The 26,623-nt window shown below is 38.4% G+C and overlaps 1 protein-coding gene across 4 annotated transcripts; it reads right to left on the minus strand.

The window, feature by feature from the left end:
- Nucleotides 1-654: 654 nt before the first annotated feature.
- Nucleotides 655-26,244, minus strand: zeb1a (zinc finger E-box binding homeobox 1a). Of its 4 annotated transcripts, none has more exons than XM_067452597.1 (10): nt 26,136-26,244; nt 18,916-19,077; nt 14,742-14,789; nt 13,190-13,330; nt 12,897-13,099; nt 12,659-12,764; nt 9,590-11,208; nt 7,272-7,835; nt 7,004-7,175; nt 655-3,728 (listed from the first exon to the last, which is right to left on the minus strand). In XM_067452597.1, exons 1-10 carry the CDS (start codon nt 26,191-26,193, stop codon nt 3,133-3,135), a joined length of 3,669 nt encoding a protein of 1,222 aa, XP_067308698.1. In that variant the 5' UTR covers nt 26,194-26,244; the 3' UTR covers nt 655-3,132. The 4 variants fall into 4 exon arrangements, with proteins under 4 accessions (XP_067308698.1, XP_067308697.1, XP_067308699.1 ...); XM_067452596.1 differs by having other exon boundaries at nt 7,004-7,178; XM_067452598.1 differs by lacking the exon at nt 26,136-26,244 and adding an exon at nt 24,773-25,079 and having other exon boundaries at nt 7,004-7,178.
- Nucleotides 26,245-26,623: the final 379 nt, after the last annotated feature.

Raw genomic sequence — 26,623 nt, forward strand, 5'->3', positions numbered from 1 at the left:
TCTTTGGAATATAGACTTTGGCTTTAAAGATTGTTTTAAAGAAGACGCTCAGCAGATTATTGCTCAAGTGAAAGCATTTAAAATAAAAGTTTTAATTTACTGTAAATCAAATGTACTGTACTTTTTATTTTATATAAAATATATATTTTACTTAATAAATTTAACTCAAAGATACTATAAAATGAAATCCATGTCTAACTGAGCTGTGTTCAAAATTTGAAGTTGATATCACAAAAATATAAGTTCCTAAGAGATTTTATTTAGGCGATCACCTACATTACATATAATTTATTTGATGCGGTCTTCTGTAACAAATCTATACATTTTTATCCAAATTTCACTTCTGTCATAAAACTGAAGTTCTATGAATAAAAGAATTTCAAGTACCATTCCATGGTAACGCATTGTCCAATTTCAAAACGGTTATCACAAGATGTATTTTGAGTTCCTAAGCTTTTGATTGATACCTAATTTATGATGATTACTAAGATCAAATATTTAAAAAAAATCAAAAGAGCAAGGGGTTAAGGTTTTAATTATTATATGCTTTGATATAAAATGCTAAAAATCTTCCTTGATAATTTTTTTTGAAAACATTAAATTATACAATGTTTTCACTAAATTAGTTTGAAAATGAGTAATTCAGAAATGACCTGGTGCTTCACTTCATTTTATTTTATGGGGCATCATGAAAGAAAACAAAGGAAGAAAAATCTTACAAGTAGGTTCATCATAACCTCGTGGAAAATGTGACATTTACACGCACACACACACACACACACACACACATAATGAAATGTTGGCACAAATGAAAGCAAATGTAGATGAAATAGGTTAATTTTGGTTCCAAAATGGCAATTTCAACACCAGTACAACAACATGAATCCATGCTCTTCATCACAGGTTTAAGGGTCATTTACTTATGTTAAATACCGTGAAGCTGTTGGAAAAGGATCGGGATTTAATAATAATAAAAAAAACTATGGGTGCAAATTTCTGCCTGATTGACTTTCTGTGGTAGTATTAAAAAATAACTGCAAGTTATAAAACTAATACTGTTAAGTTTGGATTTATATACTGTATATCAGGGATTAACCTCCTTCGTGGCACTGAAATTCATTCTAAAATACATTGTGTTAAACTACAACATTGTGTATTACACACGCAATAAATAAAGCAATACAAAAATAAGAGGTATATAAAAAGGTTCTACAAATGAAACATTTGTCAATGACAATAATACTGATGGCATTACACAATATACACATGCATAAACACAAAGAATAAACATTTTGAAATACAATGAAATTAATAATACTGTAAGGTCTGCTCAGACACAATCATCTAAAACATATTAATCCTACGCGCCTCTTCCAAAGTGCTGCTTTCACTGTGCACGTCACAGTCATATTATATACGGTCCGTATTTACCTGTCATATGACTTTAGGATAATAGATTTTTAGTCTATAGATCCATGAATCTTTAAAATCTTAATAACAGAGAGAACACGTTGATGATGAATATGGGTTTCCTTATTAATACAATCCTAAAACCCTGAAAACCTTCAGGAGTGTGCCATTTTGATTATCACAGGTAAAAGGGCAGTGTCACAAACTTTAATACATCTGTAAATTTTTCAAATCCGTCGGGTTGGGTTAACATGCATTATTTACCTTTAAATTCTTGGCCAGCTGACTAAAGTCTAGATTGTCCAGTGTGACTGTGGAGCACTATGTTAACATTTGTGAATGGCACTTACAGCTTGGCGGTCTTGCATAAGGCTGTGGGTGTGCAGTTCCTTAGAGCATCACCTATGAACACAGACTGACACGTTACAACGTAAAGCCACACAAGGATAAATGAAATAACAGGTGAAACTGCCTATGAGGTTGAAATGACGAACCCTTTTTTCCTGATCTTTTTTTGTTTTCATATGGTGTCATGATTGGGAAAAGTATCTTTACTTTTTTTTTTTTTTTTTTTTCTAAACGGTTACCAACAAACTTTTTGGAGTGCTTATTATAAAACTTTTTTTTTACTCAATAGAATTACAATCTAATTTGAATTATTGATCAGTTGAGTAGTTCGGTTTAAATCATATCAACAAAGTGATTCAATTTTTAAATCACGACAAGCATTCCTATGAATATTTCCATAATTAATGATTCATATGATATTGAATCATTAATTCCTAATAATGAAGTGCAATCTAATTTCTTTCATAAGGCAGACAAACAATCACATGGGAAACGAGGCAATGCTAACAACAGATCGCCTGTTTAACGAGACAGAAATACTGAATGGTATTTTAAACTTGAGGCATTAAGTATCTGGTAAGTCTCACAAAGAAATGCCCAGGTAATTTCACACCAAAAATAAAATTATATTTTGCATAAAGAAAATAGTTAATTTTTTCCCCATGTTCTAATTACTGTATTAAGTAATAAAAATCATCCTGTCTGAACATAATGTTTTTCCTTTTTGTTTATTAAAATTAATTAAAATGTATACTTATGGTTGTTCTTTACAAATAATATAGATATTTGAAAAGGGAGTGTTAAATGTGATGATCCTAACAGTAGGTTTAATTTTCTTTATGCCAAATATAATTTCCTCATTTTTTTCTTTGGAATTTTTTGGAGAGAAATATGAGCCGCCTTGAACACTTTTCGTGAGAATCACCCCCGTTAGTAAACCAGTTAAACTTGCAGTGCAGAATTTAGTTTTGTTTCTGAAAACTTTTAAAATACTGATTTTCGTAAACTTCATTGGCAAATATAAAGGTATAGAAATCTGACTGTACAGAGAAAAAAAACACAAAAAAACACATGAATACTGATAATTTGACATACCGAGGCGGTTCAGTAACGGAACAAAGTGAAACAACTGAAACTTTGAAGTCCTATGAAGTCTAGTTGAGTTGAAGTTTTTGTTTCTTCTTTTTTTTGCCTTGTTTTACTCAAATACTTTTTTTAAAAACAAGGAAATATTGTTTTGTAAATCAGGCACACCTGGGTTTTATACACAGTAAAGAGCTGAAACAGTTTCCATAGCAACCAATGATTAGTTTGATGAAGAGCTCATAACCTCTTTCATTAGTCCCACATGAGTGAGAGAATAGCATTCGTTCTTCAGTCCTCGGCTGCCATCTCTGTTTCTCCTTCATTATGAGTGAGAACTGTGTCCTCTGCACTGCCTGACACCTCTCTCTTTTCCTCCGTCTCCATAGCATCCTCCGTTTCCACGGTTTCCCCGACTTCCTCCTCTTGAGCGTCAGTATCTCCAATCTCCACCTCCATAACCATTCCTCCTTCCTCTGTCTCTTGCTCATCATGTCCTCTGTCCTGCTCTTCCTCTCCCCCGCTCTCCTCATCATCCTCGTATTCCTCTCCTACTCGCACCACTCTGATATCGCTCATATCCAGAGCGGATAAATCCTCTTCCTCCTCCTCCTCGTCGTCCTCTGCGTCGCTTTCTCTTTCGTCTGAATCGAGGTGAGAAGGAGGAGTGGAGGTGCTGATCTGTTCTGGCAGTTCGTAAGTGTCTCTCTTGCAGTAAGAGTATCGGTGGTTCATGTGCTGAGAATAAGAGCCCGAGTGAGAGAAACGTTTCCCACACTTGTCACACTGGTAGGGCTTCTCTCCGGAGTGTAGCCGCGTGTGCTCGATCAGATGGTGCTTGTGTTTAAACGCCTTATTACAGATGGCGCACTCGTGAGGTCGCTTACCTGTGAAAGGTGATGCAATAAGGTGAGGTTACCATTAAGGAAGTACAAATTAACAGGCACAGTGGTTGCCAAATTGCCACATTCATTTATGTTTTAATTGACTGAAACAGCTGAGAAAGAAAACGCATTTGTAACAGTATAATGTATATGTGTTGCGTCAGGTCTTAGGTCTTGGTCACAATTCCGATTTGGTGACTTTTTTTTTTTTTGACGACCCGCTTACATCATATTTTAAAGCAACCCGTATCCGATATTTGGATTTACACTGTACTGTACACTGTGCGAAACAGCCCAAGACGTTCTTAACCGTAAAAGGAAGTAAAAAGGTGCGATATGCAATGGACGCAGACAAAATGATCATTCAATGTTTTGCTTTCCACACTTTTCCACACGTTTAAAAGTCAGCAAAACATTTCCCTTGTAAGGCGGAGAAAAAGAGAGCCCTTGATCGCAGTTCGTGTCTGAGTTGAAGTCATTTGCCTCCGTCCCTTTTTCAATGACGTACGACTCGCATTTACTGGGGAATATCCGATTTGGCCGCTTACATGGCAGATGCAAATGCACGTATCCGATTCATGTCGGATTTATTATCAGAGTGGGGCCAGAATCCGATCTGAGGATATCGGAATTCATTTTTTTCTACGTACACGCCCTATTGGTCACTTGAACCATGCAGTGTAAATGGGTCCCTAAAGTGACAACAGCATAATATACCTGCTGGCAAATATGAGATAATATAAAAAATATATGGCCGTTTTCCCCCGTAGAATTGATGTCAACATTGTGGCCAGAGAAAATGCTGAGTGGCTAGTAACTTTGGAAAACCACTAGCCACAGTAGCTGGTGAGCAAAAGAGTAGGGCTGAGAATTGAGTTTGATACTTTTTAGGCATCGACCAAATAGCCTCGATACTACTTTAAAAGGTAAAAAGTCTTGTCATTTGATACTAAATTTCAATTCAATTCAAAAGAATGAGAAGAAATAAGGGCGATGATGTCATTAAAAAAATGTCAAGTTATAGTGCTGCAGATATCAACCTTAACTAGCAGTAGCATTAGTAGCCCCGGCCCGACAGGTATTGTAATACCAGTCTCGGCCATGGGAGGCGGTATGCGGGCAACATAACCACCAGCCAACCTGGCTTACTTGAACCTGATGTCAGTCGTGTGGAAAGTACAGCCCACTACTTAATTTCAGTTCAGGGAAGAAAGTGGACGGATGGCCGAAGCCCTTGGCCCCTTAAATGGATCTGATATGATAAAAATAGCTGTTTTTACCTACACCGGAAAAAGCGGAAGTGCGGGCGCCCGGCGACTGTGTCCCGTCCCGTCATAATAAAAGTCCCGGTACTCGCGAGCCGTTTAGAATAGGCGCCCTCCAGTGGACGAAAAGTTGCATAGGGCACCTTCAAGGAATAAGTCTCGTCGTCGTTAGTGAGCCGATAAGCATGCAGCATGATTGGCTGTGGTAGAAAAACACTAGCTTACAACCAGAGACACGGCTCGCACATAAGGCTGTAGTATGTAAACCCGTCTGCGGTGCATTGGGGCTCCAACGCGGCCACCGGAGCTGATCGCGGCCACTCTAGTCGATGCTTGGGTTTAAACCGGCCGTGCTACAGCACGAGGACTGAACAAAACCTTAGTCGGAACTATGATTCGCCACAGATGTGTGCAGTGTAAATAGGTGGTAAGCGCCCCAAGATGTAAAAGATATGGAAAAGATAAAAAGTGTGGCAACATTTCACCAGGCTCGATGCCAACAGCGGCAATGCAATATTTGGGACAAGATAATTGCTGCCAAGACCAACAACACGACAAATCTGAAGCACTTGACAGTGCGCGGAACAGAAAGTTGCTCCGTATCCGACTGCAAGAAGAACTGCAGCGTATCACATAAATGAACTGAAACCAAGCATATAGGCTACTTTCCTCAACGACATGAGAAATAGGCCTATAGAAAGCTTGAAATGTCTACGTTTGAACGAGCCAATTCAAATACAAATAAAAAAACGAATACTTTGATTATGTAATTCAAATGAAAGGCATTCACAACTGCGGAGATGGTCAGCATCGTCAATTTCATCTTTGCAAACACAAAAATTGTTTATTAATAAACAATTAAAAATATTGTCTCCTTGCTATTTTTACTTTTATTAACATTAGGCTACTTTTGCTGATGCTTTGTGCTTTGTTTTTTATTGATATTTTTATTTAATTTTTTTAACTGAACAATTTATTAAAAGTTTAAAGTATACCTAAATATATATTAAAAGATACAAAACACAATTTACTTAAATTCACAGTAAAACCTAAGCCACCTGACCCAACTACGATAGGCCTAATTTAACACTAAATAACAGTTACAGCACTAATAACAGCAAAGTAGTTTGTATTCTTGGTATCCTACAAACCAGCTTCAATTCAGCATTATTTTGCAGAAATATGACTATATTCTCTGGCTAAATATTTTAGAACACATCGCCTTATTGTTTCCATGGTGACACATCGTGCTTCTCACATGACCCAGCAGCCACAATAGTGCTTTATTACAGCTCAGCTGTATCGGTTTTATTTATCTATAATGCCCGATAGGGGCCACCATAGTTGCGCCTCAGAGAATCGAATCTGTCAATCACGTAAATTCATCCACATCTCACGAAATACATGAAAGTAAGTGACCGGTGAACTCGGAGAAAATAAGAGTAAACTATATAGTAACTTGTATAATGTATATCTGATATGAATAAAACACAGTCCAATAGTCCACAGTCAGAAAGGATTGTAATTGCAGCTATAGACATCAGTGTGTTTTTTCTAGTGTGTTCCTTTAAATGTCGGAAACCTAATAGAAAAATGTGGTTGAAAACACTGAATCGTAGTGATATGTGATGAGCGCTGAGCGAGTCTGTCTGTGGCTCAGCGCCAGCCAAAGCGCGAAAGCACATTTGAACTTAAGTGGGCGGCACCGAAATGAGGAACCAAAATCTGCGTTCTAATGCGGTCCGGTACATAACGGTTATATAGGTACCGGTGCTATATTGCCACCAGGTTTTAGTACCAACCCTATACATGAGTCTTTAAAAAAAAAAGTTAATGTCATGCCCTATATATACAAATGTTTGATACCGATTATTGGCCCATACATCAGTGCATCAATAGACCTTGGAGTTGCTAGTGCCACCAATTGAGCCACATGTATTTTTTTTTTTTTTTTACTAATACATTACCTTTTTAAGTGTCCAAATGCTGTAACTCATGTGTGGCTTCACGTACCTGTGTGTTCATACTTGTGTCGCAGCAGTGAGCTGCTCTTCTGAAAGATTTTATCACACAGATCACAGGCGTACAGGCCACCGATAGTCCTCCTCCTCTTCTTCATTAGAGGTGAATCTTCATCGTTCTGGTCCTCTACCCCTGACACGCAGTCAGAAGAGATGTCTGGTACCTTCTGAGTGAGAGAACACAGTGTAAGAATGTGGAATTATGTCTTAAAGAAAGGTATGTACAGACCTTAATGTTTGTGTGTATTTGTTGTGCTTACCGGACAGTTGTTGAGTATAACCGTCCCCTTCGTGTCTGTTGAGACACTGTCAGGTGTCTTGATGCTGGAGTTGGTGGTGTAGGTGTAGGTGAGCTGAGGAATGAGGATGGTTCGTTTGTTACCGGATATCGCAGTGCCGATACACGGAACACCACCTGGCTCTGCTATGGCAACCAGCGTTGGCAATGATGCTGTCATGATGTTTATTGGACCCGTGCTGCCCTGCGTCACATAGATGGTGTTTCCTGGCAACGGTTGCTTCTTGAGGCAGGTGAGGTTGAGCGGTTCCTTTTGGGTGGAGACCGGCAGCTTAGTAGTGGTGCTGGGTTGAGTGGAGCTGGATTTGGGGAGTGAGAGGTCCAGCGGTTCAGACTGCAGATCCTCCTCTACGTCTTCTGTCTTTACAATGACAAGATCATCGGTGGAGAGACTGGTTCGAGGGGAGGCGGGTGAAGCGGCACTTTCGTTTTGGGTGTCTGCTGAGGTGTCATCAAGGGGTTGAGTGGGAGTGCAGGTGGCTTGAGTTGAGTCTTTTTCTTGAGACACAGCAGATGGCGTATTTTTCTTGGTCAGACAAAAAAAGCAAGACATTATTAACATATTTATGAGCAACTTAGGGCTGTTAAATGATTAATCGCGTATTACGTAAATAAACATATGTAAATAAAAACTTATTTTGGATGCGATTAATTGCTATTAATCGTTTAACAGCCCTACTCATTCATTTTAATGTTTTAAAGTATCTTATGCTCACCAAGTCTGCTTTTAATACTGTAAAAACAGTAATATTCTGAATTTGTTTATAATGCTATTTATTTCAGTGATGGCAAATCTGAATTTTCAGCAATCATAACTGCAGTGTTCAGTATTACATGATCCTCCATCATGCGACTTTTTTCACTGCCGCGATCGCCACGTTTCCCAAGTGAAACTAAACCAAGCTACTCGTTTGAGCTGAGCTGTCTATCTCAATAATGCGACAATTTTACAACACACCGCTGGGAGATCCAGCGAGAAAGCGCTTGAATTCGCCTAAGAATTAATAACATCACCGCAAGATCTAGTGGGAAGCGTTCAAATTCAGCGCAGAAATCTGTTTTAAACCACAGGTATCAGGTCAAACCGTGCTGACATGGAAACCATGAGAGACATAGTGCCATAAATAAAAGTATAGGCTTTCCAGTCTACAAATAACCAACATTCACCATGGAGTTAATGTAGTAACGCTAACCGTAACCATGGTATTGTGGAAGAAATAGCCAAATGTTTTTCACATTATTCATCTCAGGGTTCGTACAAGCTTTTGGGAGTGAATTTGAAGTACTTTTCAAGGGCTTTCAAGTTCCACACACTTCAAAGCTCTAAATATTATCAGTTTTTAATTACATCATCAATTATTAATCAAAACAAGTAAAGAGCACTCCTTTTATAATCACTGAAGCTTTCAAAACAAAAGTCTGTGATCGTGTGACACTATAGAAGAAAAATTTTACATTTAATAAGAGCTGAATATTTACATTTTCTTTATAAATTAGTTTAGTTTTTTGCATCTAAATTCAAGCTTGGTGCTTGGTAAAAAAATGCCAATAAACAAAAATATTAGTTATATTATTATTAACTGTACTTAATAATGCAAAACAGCTACTGCTCTATGTCAGTCTGGAAGCCCTGCGATTTGATGCTCAAGAAACATTTATTTTTTATTGTCAATGTTGAAAACAGTTGTGTCGCCTAATATTTTTGTGGAAACGTGGTACATTTTTTAAATAATTAGATAATAAATAAATATTATAATAAATAATTAAACAGTATAATTTTACTTTTAAACAAATAATAATAAATTTGATCAATTAAATGTCTTTGCTGAATTTATTTTGCTTAGAATATAAAATTGAATACATATTTATTCTATATTTGTAAATATTTTTAGAATTTTAAATACTGTCATAACTTTTCTGAGCTTTATAGAAAATTAGGTTACACTTTATTTTGAGTTGTCTTTACAGTGTAATTATATATTTAATATTGTAATATTAATTAACAACATGTACTTTCTATAGGGTTTGGTTTAGGGTAAGTTGCATGCAATTATGCATAATTTAAGTTATTACACTGGTAAGTACATGTAACATAAGTAGCAAGGACACTGTAAAATAAAGTATTCCCGAAAATCATATAGTTAAATGCCCTTATATTAAATGGGAATAAATGACTTTTTAGGGTGTATCAGTGTTAAACTTTTACTTAAGTACACAATTATTAACAGCTCTAATTGTGACCGCTCTATTTTAAAGTGAATTAAAATATTTTGTACTTACCTCTTGTTTGTTTTTCGGGATGCTTGCAGCCTGGAGCAATATCCTTTTAGAGCGCATCCTTAGGTACCATTTGCTGACCGCCTCTAGAGGTAACTTGACTGTCTTGGCAACCTGTGACAGCTGCTCGTCAGTGGGCTCTGGATTCTGACTGTAGGCCTTCAGAAGAGGAAGGAGGCGTTCTGCTGCTCCGCTCTTATCCTTATCCAGTAGAGAGGTGAGAGAGATTGTTGTAGGCGACGCTTTGGCCTCACTGTCTGGAGACTCTGTGAGCTTCCGTTTATTCGGGGAGCTGTCACAAAGCAGACATGATGCATAGTTATGGAAGTTATCTCCACAGGCGACGCCACTGTGAACCGTTCCAGAGTGCGATACTGCATCAGTTGTTGCTGTTGTTTTTTTCCCTTCCTCTTTATTTCCATCTATCTTCATCTCTTCTTTCTCTCCTTCACTCTGCGTATCGGTCTCGATATTGGACGGAGAGTCTGGTTCGGTTTTGATTTTGATTTGTGGTGGTGCAGTCAGATTTTGTTGTTCACGTTTGTTCTCCAGCGAACTGGTATTTTCATTTGTCTCCTTTCTGTCAGCTGGTGGTGTGTTTGTAGTCTTGTCTGGGGTTGATTTAATCTCTGTGCCCTGCGTGTTGGGATTGGCGACAGGTATTTGTCGAACCACGAGGCTCTGTGACCCATCGGCCCTCCTCACTAGTAGTAAAGTTTGCTGGGTGAGTTTAGGTTGTGCTGCCCGAGCTTGGACCAACCTGGCGGCCTGCGCAGGGGTTATCTTGATGATAGATGGCGGTTTGCTTTGGAGCGGTTTAATGATGTTTACCTGTGTTGGTTTAGTTGTACCTGATGTTTGGGTTTCAGTCGAGTTGGACTGTACCGAATTAAGCGTGACCACGTTTGGCTGTGCGACATTAGGTTTTGCTTGCGCCATACCGGTTTGCGTCACGGTGGGTTGCGTCGTGCTCACTTTTACTCCCTTGAGTTGTGGGTCTAGCTGAGGGTTGTAGTTGATGATAATTTTGGTATTTCCGTCTTGTCCCACAACCGGAAGAGAGATGGCAGAGATCACATGGGGCTGTGCTTGCTGTTGCTGCAACACGACCGCTTGCCCCTGCGTCTGCGCCGGCACTTGGCCTATGATTTTAGTGGTTGTTCCGTTTGCATTACCGCTAGTCAACACCTGCCTGCCATCCATCGCAGCATTCAGCGCGTTCTGTAAGTCACTAAGGTTGATGCTGATGGGCTGGACCAGCCCGACAGTGGGCAGGACCAAGGTTTGGACAACGCCTTGCGGAGCCACGGCCCCGTTGGTATTTGCGCCAGATATTGTAGGTGTTGCTGGCGCAGATTTGGGTTGGTGTTCAACAGGCTCCTGTTTGATCTGTTTCAGGGGGAGCTGCTCTTGCAGAGGTTTGTTGATAATTTCCACCTTCTCCCTCAGAAGGATTTGTGTGGGGCGAGAAATGGTAAGAGTCGTTTTCACTCCAGGTGCGCGAGGCAGGCCGTTGACCGGTTTGGTCACGCTCGCACACTTCTTACTGCTGATGTGAGAGCTGTAGGACCCCGAGTGAGAGAAACGCTTCCGACAATTAGAGCATTCATATGGCTTCTCACCTGTATAAACAGAGAGGAAAAAATGGTTTAGAAAGAAATATGTAGTCTGTTTAAAAGTAAGTTTGAACTTTATGTTCGTCAAAGAACCGTGAAAAGGATGTATCCTAAGCAGCATATTTGTCTTCAACATTGATGATGATAAAAAAGTATATTTCCTTAAGGACCAAATCAGCATATTATAATTTATATTTATTATATTAAAAAATGTCCTGGCTTTTCCAAGCTTAATAATGGCGGTGAATGGATGTTTTTGTCCATAAAGTAATGCTGTTCCGTCCATAAATCCATAAAAGTGCATGTATTTATTATACAACTGCTCCACACAGCTCCAGGGGGTTAATAAAGTCCTTCTGAAGCGATGCCATGTGTCTGTGTAAAAAAAAAACATATTTAAAACTTTACAAACTGTAAACTCTTACTTCTTCAACCTGTCGTACGCATGTTCACAAGAGACTGGACACATAGGACACAGGTGTTGCGTAAGTTCTGGTGACAAATGCAGAAGCACAGAGAATAGAGAAAAACAAAACCAGGTTCTTGCGAGACACAGCATATATATTTTCATCTACGTTATATGCATGAACGCCAGACTCTCGCAAACATGCGTACGACAGTTTGCAGAAGTTAGAGTTTACAGTTTGTTAAGTTTTAAATATGGATATTTGTCTTACATGAAAGCATGGATTCGCTTCAGAAGGCATTTATTAAGCCCCGGAGCCGTGTGGAGCACTTTTATGATGGATAAATGCACTTTTATGGACTTCTAAACAGAAAACAGCCATTCACTGGCAATATAAAGCTAGGAAGAGCCAGGATATTTTTCAGGTCATATACACCTAGGATGGCTTGAGGGTAAGTAAATCATGGCCTAATTTTTGGGTGCACTATCCCTTTAAAATAGAAAACAGTTATTTTATATCCTAATAATATTTCACAATATATTTTACTGTATTTTTGATCAAATAAATGAACTGTTTTAATTTGCATATTTGTTATTAAGGTTATTATGGAAGCCCTCAGATAAAAACAAAACAAAAAATTACACAATTGCAACTCTCACAATGTAACTTTATTTATTTATTTTATACTTTATCTTGTAAATATATCTCCTGTCACTGTTGAGCATTTTTAGATGTTTCCCTCAGACGTTGAAACTAAACCATGTGAAAATGTCAGCGACTGTACAAAGATTATAAATATTAAATGAGGCACTTATCATTTAATTTATAATTAGTAGTCAATTCTCTATAACAATATAACTATAAATTTACTAAAAAGGTAACCCTTTTCTGGAACGGTTTCATAACCTAGGGTTAAAACTGGTGCCAAAAATGAACTCTTATCCTAGAGTTGACTTAAAAGTGGACATGCTTAACCTGGATTTACAAAAACATTTACTAGAGTTATATCAGAATCATTTCTGCACTTAAGTTGTGCTGTGGCAACTGACCGCTGTGGATGCGCAGGTGCTCCTTTAGGTGATGCTTGTATTTGAAGGCCTTGGAGCATTCTGTACACTTAAACTTTCTGTTTCCGCCCGACTGAGAAATAGTCCGCTGAGAAAAGAGACAGGAAAAAGTTTGTTTCTTCAAAGTAGTTTGAGTCAACATGTGACTGTGAACAAAAAGCTCTGTGTCATTTCCTCCAGAGAGGTGTGAACACCATGAAGGTGTGAGTGCTGCTTGTACCTGCTCTCGGATGTGTCTGTGTGCGGTCATGTGACGGACAAGCTGCGTGCGGTAGGTGAAGGTGTAGCTACAGAGGGAACAGCAGTAGTTGTCTTTGCCCTTTTCATGCCGTAGTTTGATGTGCTCCTTCAGCGACGTATGACGCTTGTAACCGCGGGAACAGTGAGGACAGGTGTGCAGTTGGGAGAATGCATCAGGAGTACCTAAAAGAGAGAGTCGTAATCAATGTATGCATTCAACTGCAGAGAAAGAGCTGATAGCAATGGAAGGAAAGAGGAAAACTGGATTGGTACCGTTCTCATCGTGCACCCCTCTCTCTGGTGTTCTCTGATGCTCCTCCTGTGTGTCTGAGTAAACTGGTTCAGTTTCCGTCTGCTTTTCCTCACCGGCCACTTCATTATCAGCAACATCTTCCTCATCAGTGACACACTCCTCTTTCAAACACACACAGGCAGATTAGATCAACTAAAACATACACACAAATACTCTTCTCAGCTTCTGCTTTAGCATCAAGTATATTTGCATACAACATACAAATATTGTGATTCACAAAAAAAAGGTATTTGAAGGGTTTATAAATCACATTTAAATCATTTTAAGACATTTTAAGGCTGTGCTTATTATTATTATTATCCTAATTGTTTCGATTTTTATAATGCAATTTAGCATCTTTTCGATTAATCGGCTGAATGAAAATGAAATTTCATTCTCTGACAGTAGCTGGCACTTATAGGGGTACAGCAGAAATATAGGTTACCCTGGTAAACACAATAATTTTGAAGGCAAGATATAATCACTATAAGGTGAACACTGTCATAGTTCATTAAAAGTAGATCATAAACAGTAGATTGGCATAAATGTGCGGTATTCACTGAAACCGCAAGCCTGTAGAATGCACAACAGCCTCCTAGTTTTTACTTCGAAACATGCAGCGCTTTAATATTCACATTAAGCCATATTGTTCTGTTTCTAAAATGTGGTCCTCATGAAATGATAATTATGATAATTTTCTTATACCATTTCAGATATTTAAGACATTTTTTAAAGCCTTAAATTTGATACAACTGACTTGAAGACTTTTAAGGACCCATGGGACACTGGGAAAAAAACAACCTGACTATGGCCTTAAAGGGATAAACGCAAAAATGGAAATTCTGTCATTTTAAATTGCCCTCAAGTTGTTCCAAACCTGTAGGAATTTATTTCATCTGCTGAACACAAAATAAGATTTTGAAGAATGTTGGTAACCAGAGAGTTAATGGTAGCCATCAAGCCATAGTAGTAAAAAAATACCATAAAAGAAAATGGCTACCTTCAACTGTCTGGTTACAAACATTCATTAAAATAATTATCTTTTGTGTTCAACAGAACAAATATTTTCATACAGGTTTGAAAAATGTTTGGGTGAACTATGCCTTTACACACACATTTGTTTAAACGAAACCGAATGACTGAATTTGTATGTTTGACGGTAACACAGCAGTTTTATAATACTACAATGTATTAATATTTGACCGGGAAGTGGGCCAGTAAGGCCCACGCCTATGTGCTAGGGAGGCCCTTAAGGACCAGGTGACGCTTTACGAATTAATAATGACCTGAGAGGGCGAAATGAGCTCACACACACCTGATCCATCCATCTTAGCCTAACACACTTTCACAGATATGTCAGCTATTGCTGTCCCATCTAAGGGCTGGAATACTCTTTCTGACTTGTAATTGTACATACACTAAACGACTGTTGTTCCGAATAATCTCACGCAATACGCGCCTCGTTTCAAGGATACGTGTGACAAATCAAAACAATGTGTTTTAAAGTCGGCTCAAAAAACACACTAAACTGACCTTTGACCCTTATTTCTTGTATTAAAGAATCTGGCCCCAGGCTGCCATCTGTTGAAAGAAAAAAAAAGACTTCTATTAAAATAAAGTAAGAGATTCGAAACAGTTCAAGGGACTAAATCTTGAAAATGAACCATTTTTGCAGAAAGGAAATCATTTTCAATTGTTTCAGGAATTATTTAATGCTGGTATCCATAAAAAATAGTTTAAAGGTGCCCTAGAATGAGTTGAAACAATTTGTTAAACTATTCTCTGATAGAGGGTATGTGGCTTATTTAAGGGCAAAAATTGTCCAGATACAGTTTTACAAGTCCATTTACAACCCTATAAATTGTCCCTAGGATGTAATGCTCTGTTTTTGCCTCATTTGGAAGAGTCATGAATATTAATGTTGAGCTCTGCTCTGATTGGCTTATTTCAGCCGCTCACAGCAGTTCAGTTGTTCAGCGAAGCGGCTCGTGAGTCCTGACCGTCCTGACAGAACACAGACCGTCTGAATGACACTTTAAGCAGAACATCTCAAATAGAGATTAATAAAATGCAGCCTATTTGTTTATTGGTGTTTTCAGATCATCTGTGCACGAGAAAGTGCGTGCGGTGCCAGATTTCAGTAATTTAAATCCCCCAAACAGAGCTTTTCTTTGAAAAGAACACGTACTATCCGGTGTTTTACCTAAACATGTCCAATCTGGCAACCATATGCACGCTCTTTCTCTCTCTCTCTCTCTCTCTCTCTCTCTCTCTCTCTCTCTCTCTCTCTCTCTCTCGTGCAGATGATCTGAAAACACCAATAAATTAGTAATCTGCATTTCAGCAATCTCCATTTGAGATGTTCTGCTTAGTGTCGTTCAGTCTACATTTTAGACTTGTCTTTTTTCATCAACGATATTGCATATGTATATAACGTTAGTCACAATGTAGGCTACGCAGTGACTGTGATGTAGCCTAATATAAAATACAATCATAGGCCTACTTCAGTTCTCAAAATTATAAATATATAACTTATATTTTTACAAAATGAATAGCCTTGTCAAATGACTGTCGTTTTAACTTATATGGTGGAAAAGGTGACGTTTGGTAGAAGGATTGAGTGAACGATCTGTAAGCAACGTATCTACGGTTGTATTTAATACAAAATAATATTAACCTTTGTCATTAGACACACTATTTAGTTTTGTATGGTACTTGGTGTTTCCTATTGTTACTGTACTAGCATCTTGCGTCATCTAGACAATGCGGCCTCTCTAAGAAACTTTCAATTTAATCAGAAATTGTTTAAACAGCTAGTCAATAAGTGGATAAATCACTACTTACTGCTTGCAGGAATACAGTTGCCCCTTTAGACGCTGAGCGAAGCTTGCTTGAAATGGGCCGAACAAGCGATCGGTTTTGAAAAATAATTTGTTGTGGTATCCGATTATAATAAACCTCAACCATGACTGTTGACATATGAAAAGTCCTCACGTCCCCTGCCCAGCCTGAACATGACGTGTGTCATGAGAGCCGTTTTTGCTATCCTCATGTGTCGTTTATTTACCTGCAGTCCCAGTTACCGTCAGTTCCGCCTGACAATGCACATGTTTGGACCGATGCAAATGTTGGGGGCGTGCATATAAATGATCCCCAATGATTGCGTCACAGTTGGCATAATGCTGAGAAGCACTTATTTTTCCGTGGTGTTTTTGATTCACAAGATTTACATATGAAGGAGGAGGCAATGGTGTTTGAGACTCACAGTATGTGATGTACATGTACTGAACTCTTATTATTTCACTATGGCAAGGTTAATTCAATTTTTCATTCTAGGGCACCTTTAATGTATGGAGGCAAAGGACCTCCGCCAAGTGCATTAAAATCGCTTAATGCACAGCTAGTCATTGATTATCCGCTTATACCATGGTCATTTGCCAGCATAGACAACCTAAAGCCAAACCCCATTTTTTTTCATTTCATTTCAATTATCATATAGTAACAATGCGGGAAGATCAGTAATTTAGTTGAAAATGTATTTAAATATTTAGTTAAATTTTTTAGATATGAGAGAAACAGAAAAAGATAGCCCGACAATGACGATGACGGACGTTTAGCTTAAGTATGTCACAGCCCTAAGGCTATGCTTAGTAAGATGTAGTAATATATATATATATATATATATATATATATATATATATATATATATATATATATATATATATATATATATATATATATATATATCAGGGATGGAAATTAACTTTTTTGTCCACCGGCCACTGTGGCTGGTGGATTTCAAAATCTACCAGCCACTCAATATTTTTACCAGCCACTTTCTTGTTTTTAACCGACAATGTGTAACTGCACATGAAAATTAATACTACAAGCTCTACAATACTTAAGCTGTTTATTTAATCTCAAATCTCAATGAAATACTGACATTTTTTCACTCTTATACAAACACAAACCATGAACTGATATACATTTCATTAAATGAGTAGGGCTCTATGTTCTCTCTCTCTTTTTTTTTTTTTTACCTGGATGTGGCATTTGGATGATTCGTGGTCTTTTATGGCTTCCAGTTTTAGGTTTTTAGTACCAACAATGAAACTACTAGTTTTGGCATCTCCTGAAGCGTGTTGATGACATACCGAGCAGAACATTGTCAGTAGGGATGCACCGAAATAAAAATTATTGGCTGAAACCGAAGCACTAAAAGAAATTATGCCAATTATCCATTGCATTTATGGCTAATGCTATGACTGAGTAACTTTACTAAAAATCAAGGCATTGCAATTGCATTAATTAATATTAAAGTTTCAAATAATAAATAAATTACAAATCATGCAAATATTTATTTAGCACATTGCAACATCAAACAGTTTAAAGGGGGGGTGAAACACTCAGTTTCAGTCAGTGTCATGTCAATCTTGAGTACCTATAGAGTAGCATTGCATCCTGCATATCTCCGAAAAGTTTTTTTTTTTTTTAATAATTATATAAGAAAGATGCGCTGTTCCGAGTCTTTCCGAAAAAAGCCGAGCGGGTGGGGGCGTATCGTGTGAGCGGAGCTAAATAATGACGTGTGCAGCAGCGCGCTGTGTGTTGAGTCGAGCGTCATCCCTAACAGCGGAAAAAAACTTTATTCAAAATAAAAATATGGCTTTTAATCAGATACAGCCATACATCTATGATCCGGAATCAGACCCGGGATCAGAGAATTTGTCCGTTTAAGCACAAGACTTGAAAGAGAACTCAATATTTGCGCGCTGTGAGACGGGTGCGCGCTTCCGGATGACAGTGACGGATCTTCTCTCAGTGCGCGCGAGTTATTATGGTTATTATTCGCGTCTTCTGGCACTACATCTGGGTAATGACGGCAAAAACGACTGGTCATATTCGGACATACGGCCGCACTCGCATTCACTGAACACAGTTTATAAAGAGGGGAAACAGTATGCTATTTTTATTTACCCGCCACGGTGGCCGGTAGGTGAAGCGAGTTTACCCGCCACAACGCAAAATCACCCGCATTTGGCTGGTGGCGGGTGCTAATTTCCATCCCTGATATATATACAGGTCCTTCTCAAAAAATAAGCATATTGTGATAAAGTTCATTATTTTCCATAATGTAATGATAAAAATTAAACTTTCATATATTTTAAATTCATTGCACACCAACTGAAATATTTCAGGTCTTTTATTGTTTTAATACTAATGATTTTGGCATATATACACTTGAAATGTATGTATGTATATATATATATATATATATATATATATATATATATGTATATATATATATATATATATATATATATGTGTATGTGTATGTGTATGTGTATGTGTATGTGTATGTGTATGTATATGTATATGTATATGTATATGTATATGTATATGTATATGTATATGTATATGTATATGTGTATGTGTATGTGTATGTGTATGTGTATGTGTATGTGTATGTGTATGTGTATGTGTATGTACATACATACATACATACATACATACATACATATACATACATATATATATATATATATATATATATATATATATATATATATATATATATATATATATATACACTTGAAATGTTTAGGCTACAACTGCATCTGTTTCTGAAAACTTGATGTTTCATTTCAAAGCTTTATTGAACTTACCAAAAGAAATGCATTAGGTTTCTAGTTTTTTGTTTGCTTACCGTCCTGCGTGCATGTGTCAGAGAGCTGCTGTGCTGCTTTGAGCTGGAATACTGAGGACTTTTGGTCAGGATCATCAGCAATACTGTCCTCCTCTACAATGTGCAGTTTGTCTTCATCGTCTGAATCTGAGGTCGCCTCCGGCACACTGCTAAAACTCCTCACTACATGAGAGGGAGAGAGAGACAGAGAGAGAGAAAGAATGGCCTATTCAGTTAGGATCACAGATGTTCTCAAAGGCAAATGAACAGTGATGTGTATACTCTTTGAACTATTGGCCATGTTTGATGCTTTTAAAACATATATGTTTGCAAACAGGGCACTTGGTGAAGTGATGTCTCGGTAATCAATAACTGTGATTTATTTCATTTTAATTACTGTAAACCTATTTACAGTTCTTGGGAAAATTCACAGTCAAACATGCGCACACCGATCCCTAAAGCACAAATATGTGCACATACAATAAAGGTAGAATTTGTGCCCTAAAGACAGGAAGTGAGAATCGTCTAATTTTAGATCAGTTTCCTGCAGCCCAGAAAAGCTTTCTACCTGCTGTGATATCATAAGAGACATATCATGGAGAAAAGAAAGACAAGGCAGTGTCTAAAGGAGTTTTTAATAGTATGTTAGCGCAAACGCACTGATTTTGACATGTGGATCCTTTCTCTAAATCCGAGAGTTCTAGTTTTCAAATTGTGCACAAGTATATGAGGTACTGGAAAACTCATCTCTGACGTGTGTGTGCGCGCGCGCGCACATGCATGCTTGTGCACACATGTTGGGATATGAAGAATATTTCCAGATGTGCATGTCAAATCTGTGTTTTTGAGTACACACAGATTTAAACGTGCTGTTTCTATGGAGCTTATAGTTTCTTTTACTGGTAGAATTTGAGGATGTCAACAGGAAGTGATGTAAAAGTGTTCTGATTGTGCAAACAAAAACAGTTCCCGTTTAAGGTTTCTGTTCTCTGAAATGACCTATAGGGGGTCATTTCACATACCTGTGCATGCCAGAAATGGAAATACAGTCATACAGATGGAAAATTCAATTCTTAAACCTTCTCTGTTCTCAAAGCTGATTCAGTTCAATCATTTGAACAGCCGGAATCACAGACGCTAGAGCAGGTGTGTAGTAATCAGAGATGCTTTTGCCCTTGGTAAAAAATAAATATATTTGAAATTGCCAAAATTATTTTGTTCCAGCCACAGTGAGAGGAGCATGTGATTGTCACATGGTGGATAATGTCATAAAAAACTAAACAAGATGAAGTAATAGGTGAATCTGTTGTTGTTTAACAACATACTGCTGATGACTAAGCATCTTGCCAGGGGGAAAACAGTTTTGAAAGAGTTGACAGGATCCAGAACCTTCATACAGTCTGTGTCCTAGTAAAGACTGCAAGTCCATCTCTCACAGCCTTGTTTCATCTGCATACAATCCAATATGGCCTCTAAGCTGACTAAGGTCTATTGTATCTGTAGACTTTCAATGTGGCACATGTTAATCATATGGAAACAAGCAGCATGAACATTCTTCAGAATATCTGCTTTTGTTTTTCCACAGAATTAATTCATACAGGTTTGAAACAACATGAGGGTGAGTAAATTACGTTTTCATTTTTGGGTGCACATTAAAGGACAGTCACACTTGTGCCTTCATGGGTGTGTTTATAGTGCACCACCTGAGCGACAGACAGTGTTGGCAGGTAAACTGTTTCCAGTGTGACCTCATAATCAACACAATCAGGTCGCCATGGCAATCTCCATTTCGTGTCACATTTCCTGGGATGTGGTGATTTGGCTTGTTATAGAGTGCACCTGCCACCATATGCACACACACACAAAAACGCTTTTACGCTTTGACTTCACACAAGGGTACCGTTCAGGATTCTAAAGGATAAGCATCTAAAAACAAATTAACCAATGGCATTAACTAGGGCTGCACGTTTTCAAATTTTTCATTAACCGTTAACCGAGGCCCTTAGCGGTTAATACTCGGTTAACCATAGTGTGCGTCAGGGTTATTTTTAGCTTATTAATTTGACGACCGCCATCTCCGTAGTGAACGCGCCTATAGAGAGAAATGCACATCATGGATTACACAATCAGAGAGTAGCCTATTTCTTTTAGTTTTAAATTGTTAAAAGACATTTCAAGCTTTCTTAAGATATATTTCATGTCTGTGAGGCGTAAGCTGAGTTTCGTTAAATTAGGATGAGATGCGCTCCAGTTCACGAGCAATGCGAGTGGCCGTGAGGGTGCCTGCATGATTAGGGCATGTAGTAAAATATGCAGCCGAGAACGATTCACACAGCGTTTGACTCGAGCGGCTGAGCCTCTCCCGGAAGAGAGTTCAAGCATCTGTGGACTCGTCCCTTCAGCTCTGGCCATCTTGCGTTCAGTCCGCGATTAGCTTTTTTGTTTTCTTCACTACAGTTAAAGTAACCCCTGCATTTCTCTAGTCATTCACAAGTTTCTCACTTCAAACTTTCGCTCACTTCAAACTCACGCTCTGCTTCTGCCCTAATGCGACTTATAGTCCAGTGCGACGTATGTTATTTTCCTCTTCATGACGCATTTTTTTACTGATGCGACTCATACTCCGGAGTGCCTTATAGCCTGAAAAATGCAGTAAGCACTGCATCGCAATACTTGCATTTTGCCCCGTCACTCTCATTTTTAAAGTGCTCCCACACTTTCTTTGCCCGCTTAGAAAGCTGGTCATGACTTCTTCTTGTGGATATATTACAAATGTCTGGGAGCGCTCTGGCGGTCTCTAGGGGTGCAAAAATATATTACAACTAAATTCAAAGCACAACGCCACTTAACCGAGCAAAATGTTTCACTCGGTTACGCAATTTTTAACGGTTAATCGGTTAATCGGTTAACCATGGACACCCCTAGCATTAACTGTATAAGCACATGAAAGTGTGTGTTTCATGGTCTGTTTGTGTGTATATGTGGCTTTAGCAGCAGTGGTTAAAAGAATGAATTTAAAGACTGATAAAAATACTTCAAAGAAAATCTAAGGTTAGCAATAAACGTGTGTGTGTGTGTGTGTGTGTGTGTACACTATACGCACAATAAAGATATAAAGATTATGAAGAATTTTCAAATACCCAATAAACTGCTCAAAAGTATCAGTGAAGCCATTTAATGTTACAAAAGATGTCTATTCCAAATAAATGCAGTTAGTTTCTGAAAAAGTCAATTTCCATAAAAATTAAGCAGCACAGCTGTTTTAAAATAACTGTAATAACACTACAATAATACAACAATAATGCTTTTGAATAGTCTGTTTATTACTGAACACACACAAGACAAAAGAGGGTATGCTAACATATGCACTCAACTATATATAAACATACAAACATCAAAATACTTAGTATGTTTATATATAGTTGAGCGCTTAAGTTTGCATACCCTCTTTTGTCTCGTAAATAAACTTACTTAATTCAAATATAAAAAATAAGTAGTACTGGCCATCAGAAACTATGTATGATATGCATTTGCACATAATCTGTCACAAAATAAAAAGTTATAAAGGAAGTTACACACCAAAAGATAATAGAATGATTTCTAAAATTTCAGTTAATATTTTGATAAAAATCTTGCGGATTCATGCAAACTTATGACCTCAACTGCATAAATGTATTTTTGTGTGCTCTCAAAGATTAATTGCATCCAAAATAGAAGTTTGTGTTTGCATATCGTGTGTGTACTGTGTATAATTATTATGTGTATATATATATATATAATGTATACATGTATGTGTGTGTATTCAAATATACATAATATAAACAGTGCACAAACATGTGTAAACACACACACATATATATCTCAATATATATATATATATATATCTCATATATATATTATGAGGGAGAGAGAAAATTAGGTGTGTGTGTGTGTGTTGGGAAATAATCTCGAATAATTTGGGAGCAGTGTTCACCTGAGGTTTGTTCTTCCAGGTCTTTAGGTTAATAAGATCCCTAATGTACACACACTGTATGAACCACATGTAAACTTACATTTACATTTATGTAAACTTATTCAACAACATAATTCTGCTTCTTTCGATCACACAAATACAAGTCCCTCCCAGTCCTAACCCTCCCCCACCCTAAAAATGAAAGAGAAAAGACTCCCCTTCACCCTGAGAAACTTTCCCCCTGCCGTACAAAGAGGCGGCAAACCACTGGGAGAGATTAGCATGCAAAAAGAGATGCCCAGCAGTCACAAACCCCCCCACAAACACAGAGTGAAATGTGAAAAGCTCTTTAATGCCCTCATATCCCTTTTCCATCAACAGGGAAGTGTGAGAAGAGCTCAGTCCTACAGGTGTTCTTTTTGTCATGCATACCATACCTTTACAACACACACTGACACACGCATTACAATATACTTCATTGTTATATCATTTGACATAAGCCATTTGAAAGGTAACTTTCTAAACTATCTATCTGGAGGGGGAAGAGAAAACCTGATTTTATATTAATATTAGTACAGTTTATTTTAGAAAAACCTAATAAACAAGAACATTTAAAGCTATGCTACATATATAGCCCTTAAAATTATGAAACGGGTGGTGAACTTTAAAAACAAGAACCCAGAAAGAAAAGCTAAATGATAACACGTGTGACTTGTGAGGTCAAGGGTCGACTGAAAGGGTCAGGAGGAGTAAGCAAGGGAAAAAAGCACTCTCTTTCAAAGCATGATTGTCATGATTTCTTGTGATGTGTACCGTGGGTTACTAAAAAAATCTCAAAGCAACTTACTATCTGGCTGTCATTTTTTGACTTTCTGTATATCCTTTAAGATGTACCGTTAAGTGGAATATGTAAAATGCACACTTAATCGCATGTGCTCCCTACTAACTGGCACATTCTGCAGGACTGATATTCCACACAAAAGCAAACATACGAGACAGCTGCTAGAGACGTTTCTCCAGAAACATGGACCAATGATGAACACTAACGTGACCTCATTTCCGTGCAGTAACGCCCTTAAGTAAGGCCTCGTGAACATGTCAAGGGCTGCGCGAGAACCAGCGGGCTGAAGAATGAAAATAAAAGTCACAGCAGCAGCACCGCTGCGCGCGCTCCTCCTAGTGCTTACGTCACACCACCCGTTCGTCAAACACAATACATCCAACCGCGCCAAAAAAAACCAAAAAACATATTCGCTGTGTATTATTTTAAGATTTAATCATATGTCATATCGCACAGAACAACCGAAAGAGATCACAACACGTTTGATGAGATAAATTCGACCTATAACGACGAACACAGTGAAGCAGCGCCTCTCTGGACCTGAGTAACGTTAACGTTACCTTTGTTTCCGTACACAGAAACGTGTGCAGCAAATGGTTAGTGTCATTATACAGCGTAAACCGCGTTTATATATTATGTTAAAATAATACAATCACTTAAAAATGCCAATGAAAGCACCTATGTAGGTGTTTCGTCACCTAGCCTACCTGGCTCGTCTCCGACATACAAGAGCAAGCCGCCCCGCCCTCACTGCAGCAAATAACGGTCCTCCACACCGCCATTACATAAATACCTCACGGAAAAAACGACCTGTTTGACTTCTGACCGGCAATACGACGGACAGCACTTCTAACAACCACCTTATGCACTAAACCCTTGTTTCCTAATCACTCTACAGTCGCTGAAACTAAACTCCTGCGCGGAAATAAAAATATAAACAAAACAATCTGTGTTCTAGAAAAGAGCATACAGCAAAACATCACTCTATAGTAGATGAAAGCTAAATAAAAGAATCGCTCGTTCATCAGTCTGAACGATGCGGTCGACATATGCACGTCTGCAATCAAACACCATCTTCTCTCTACCTGCACAAGTTGCCATTTGCCGTGGAGTGTGCTGGGCGCTTCTCTCGCGCTTCTGTCGGGCAGATCGCGTTTCATACACCGATTCCCTTCCAGCGTCTGTGCAATCACGGCTCTGGACACGCGAGGAGAGTGCTGAACGGTAAACGAGGACATTGGCTCGCTCCGCTGTCTTCTCACCGTTCAGGTAAACACGTTGACGGCTCCTGAGCGTGTTACGTCGCGAGCGGATCCGCGCTCGTTGTCACACGCACGCACAGGAAAAGGTAGCACGGTGCTCATGACTGCACGGCGGGCTATATTACCGGATTACCGGTAAGGTCATTTAAAGAGAAAGTGATGTCGAACCAGAAGTCAACATCCATTCAGTGCAATATTGGACGTCGATGTTTAAATAAGAATGGAGTGGATGGAAGCAATAGCCTACTTTTAAAATGTACTTCAATATAATAAGTGTGATGTTAGATACATTGTTTTTGCTTTTGATGTAATGGCAAAAGCCATATTTAATGAGAGAGGGAAATAACCTTTAAATAAGATGCCTGATTATTATTTGCTGTTAATTAAAAATGTATATTTTTTCTTTTAAACTCTAGAAATAACATTCAGCTAAAGATGGCTCAAACGATTCAGGACTGAACGCTCTTAAAGAGACAGTTCACCCAAAATGAATTCTCTCATCATTCGTGTAGCAAAGAGAGAGAGAGAGAGAGAGAGAGAGAGAGAGAGAGAGAGAGAGAGAGAGAGAGAGAGAGAGAGAGAGAGAGAGAGAGATGTTAGGATAAATGTTAGGGACTGACATACCTTTTCACCATTTACTTTTATTACATATTTCAACAATAAAAGTGACTGGTTATAGAAGCTGTCATTCTGCTGAACGGGTCCTAAAAATACAGGTTTGAAACGACGTGTTAAATGATTTTGGGATGAATTGTCCCTTTAAGTATTTTAGATTTGTGAGTGAATTTGGATAGTGTTACCGTACCGACAACTGTCAAGAAGCCCTCTAGGGATCAGTCATTTAAATGCAATATAAAGTTTCTGCTTTATAAGCTGCAGATACTCGTTTTGATTGATTACAGCACTAAAGGTTCACTCTACACCCCAAGTTTCTGATCAGGACAAACGTTAAGATACTTAATAATGTTTACTGCAGTTTAATGCACGCGCAGCTAGTGCACGAGACGTGCGTCCTTCCGTATAACGGTCCGGGCAGACTCAGGTATAACGGTGCCAGTCCACTCCCATACTCCACAACTTCATAAGTCGTCATTAAACTAGTCTAAAGATGTCAAAACAAATTTTAAACAACTGTTTTGCCTTTCGTTCTAGTACTTCCGATCTGATTTCAGCCCGTGGGACTCACCGTTCTTGCGCTGTGGCTGTGTCTGTTTTCTGCGCTGGCACCTGGGGCCATCCGCCATGATTTTTGCGCTGTGTCTAAACACTGCCTCGCGGATTGAGCCCCCTCTCCCCCCCCCCCCCTCCATTACCCCCTCCTCCCCATGCCAGGCCCCTCTCCGCACCTGGTTTACGACGTTCTGCTTTACGACATAACCTTTTTACGCTGTGAGAACCGAACACCTCTCCCCTGGCACCCCACCTTTTTATGGGCAGCTATCAATTTCTTTCTAATGAGGAACGTTATTATGCATATGTATTAAGCGTTTATTACATTAGAGGTACGGGGGAAAGAGTTTAGAGGGACATTTAGGGGGGAAAGGGTTGTTGTAAAATCGGGAGCGCCCCCGACAGGCTGGGAAGTCTGATGACCCAGATTAATCCTTTAAAATGCAAGTTAAATATCAGCGTCAGATACATATAACACCGGCCTGAATCTTGTGTATTTTTTAA

This window comes from Pseudorasbora parva, chromosome 9 (genome assembly GCF_024679245.1).
Source record: "Pseudorasbora parva isolate DD20220531a chromosome 9, ASM2467924v1, whole genome shotgun sequence".
Taxonomy (NCBI): Eukaryota; Metazoa; Chordata; class Actinopteri; order Cypriniformes; family Gobionidae; genus Pseudorasbora; species Pseudorasbora parva.